This window comes from Myxine glutinosa, chromosome 2 (genome assembly GCF_964187855.1).
Source record: "Myxine glutinosa chromosome 2, kmMyxGlut1.1, whole genome shotgun sequence".
Classification (NCBI taxonomy): Eukaryota; Metazoa; Chordata; class Myxini; order Myxiniformes; family Myxinidae; genus Myxine; species Myxine glutinosa.
Genome location: NC_136262.1, coordinates 97,834,036 through 97,836,160, shown reverse-complemented (window position 1 = coordinate 97,836,160; position 2,125 = coordinate 97,834,036). Strand labels below are relative to the sequence as shown.

Genomic DNA, 2,125 nt, shown 5'->3' with positions numbered 1-2,125 from the left:
TCATCGAATTCTTCATTTCGTGGCTCCCCGTGAGATTTTCCTTCTAAATGCAATTCGCTGAATTAGAAATGTAAAAGCATCAATGAATGGGTCTGTGGGTAAATGATGGGAGGAGTCGACCTGTGACGTGGGTGGCGCGTGGACCGTACGTCATGGCCGGAAGTGATGATGGGGGGAAATGGGCGTGGTTTGCTTATGAAAAGGATAAGGGAGGGGATTCTGCGGGTTCTGCTGTATTTGTCGTTTTATCGGCAGCAGCTGCGCGGGGAGCAAGAGACGGGCGACAAACGGTGCTAATTGGAACGTTGCACAACGGCGGGTTTAGGCAGAGAAAGCGGGTTGCCAAACAGGATGCGCAGCCCCGGCACTGCCCTTTTGAGAGTGGACAAGGACGTGCGAGGGGAAGCGATCATGGACACCGTCGGAAGCCCCCAGCGGGTTGGAAACTGCGACGTGGACGAATTTACGACTCTTAGTAGAGACGTGCTCGCTTCCGCCCTCGGAGTCGATTGGCCTCCCGGACCGACGGCGCAGCCCGTCCGGGACGACAACCTGGTGAGGTCTCTGCGGACCCACATCGACCTCGTGCTGTCCATGTACGGGGACCAATTGGAGGCTTTGGCCGAGAGGTTCGACGACGGCTCGAGCAGCCCCGTCACGGCCGAGTGGGCGGAAGGAACGGCGCACCGGTTGGCGGCCGCGGTGTTCGAGGACGACGTGACCAACTGGGGTCGTGTGTTGACCCTCGTTGCTTTCGCCAAGGTGTTAGGTCGGCGGCTCGCGGCCCGGGGTGCGCCTCGCTCCGCCTGGGCCATGCTGGACGGGGTGGTTCGATACCTGGCGAGGAGCAAGCGCTCCTGGATCCTGGATCACGGAGGATGGGTACGTCACGTCACCACGTCACGTCACACGTCGCACGTCACCACAACCTGCGGCGTCGGCCTAAGGGTCGCGTTTCCATCCGGTTTTGCGTTTAACGTTTGCACGGAGCAAATACCGCGCTCGCTTTGCTTCCTGAGCTCGACACGTATCGGATACCTGAGCTCCTGTTACAGTGTTAGGGACGTGATGCAAAGCGCCCGTGGCAGTCGCAGGGTGTTGCAACTTGGTCTTTTGACATGCATTTGCATTCGGTGTCCATAAAGGGTCAAACTTTGTCTTTCACAATCCCTTTTCACTTTTGTATTTGCAAAAAAATATATATATATATATACATACACACATACACGGAACACCTGCATTAACCTTTACCTTCTGCTTTGCCCCGACCAGGCCGGCTGTGCGCAGAGTCCCATCGGTCGAGACGAGTCGCCATCCCTGAACCGGGTCTTGCTGACCCTCGCTGGAGTCGGAGCGGCCTTCGCATTATTCGCCGGTCGGCACCTGCAGTTCTTCTAGAGCTCCAGCGCCGAATAACCTGCATACCTCATATCGGGAGCCCCGTCGTCGGACGTCCGACGCGTTGCTGCGATGACGGGGGTCGGACAGCGGGACGCGCCGTGCAGTGTTCCGATAACCAAGGTCAACCTGCGCTCGGCGGTGGTTCCGGTCCGTACGTTCTGTCCAGGTGCGACGGACACTGAACGTTTCACCACCACCCGTGTGCAACCGTATTGTTTAAATTCAAACTTTTGTTGTTGTTGTTGCTGTTGTTGCTTCGTAACTTATTGCTAGCTGTACAGTGTTTTATGGTTACAATATTTGCACTTTTTATTTAAGTTGATTCTTTGATTGGTGCTTTCCCTTCCCGCCATTTGAGTTCTGAAATAAAAACCTTTATTTTAAACGATTGTCTTGCGCCGTGTTTGCGTATTTGATGAATTGAGCGGAAGCGTTTGTGTAGCATTCATAAAATTGGCCGAGGGTACGCCATTCGGTTTGTACTGTACGGAGCAGCTGCCTCGCTCCCCTCCTCCTCCTCCCCAAGCCCTGCTGCCTCGCCTCCTCCTCCCCAACTCTGCTGCCCTGCCTCCCCCTCCTCCCCAAGCGCTGCTGCCCTGCCCCCCTCCTCCCCAAGCTCTGCTGCCCTGCCTCCCCAAGCTCTGCTGCCCTGTCCCCTCCTCCTCCTCCTCCTCCTCCTCCCCAAGCTCTGCTGCCCTGCCTCCTCCTCCCCAAGCTATGCTAC

The 2,125-nt window shown here is 56.6% G+C and overlaps 1 protein-coding gene across 1 annotated transcript; it reads left to right on the top strand.

Annotated features, from left to right (window-relative positions):
- The first annotated feature begins 223 nt into the window (after positions 1 to 223).
- Positions 224 to 1,786, top strand: LOC137421531 (uncharacterized). Its single transcript, XM_068107677.2, has 2 exons — positions 224 to 882; positions 1,273 to 1,786. The coding sequence occupies exons 1-2, from the start codon at positions 352 to 354 to the stop codon at positions 1,396 to 1,398; spliced, it is 657 nt and encodes a 218-aa protein (XP_067963778.1). The 5' UTR covers positions 224 to 351; the 3' UTR covers positions 1,399 to 1,786.
- Positions 1,787 to 2,125: the final 339 nt, after the last annotated feature.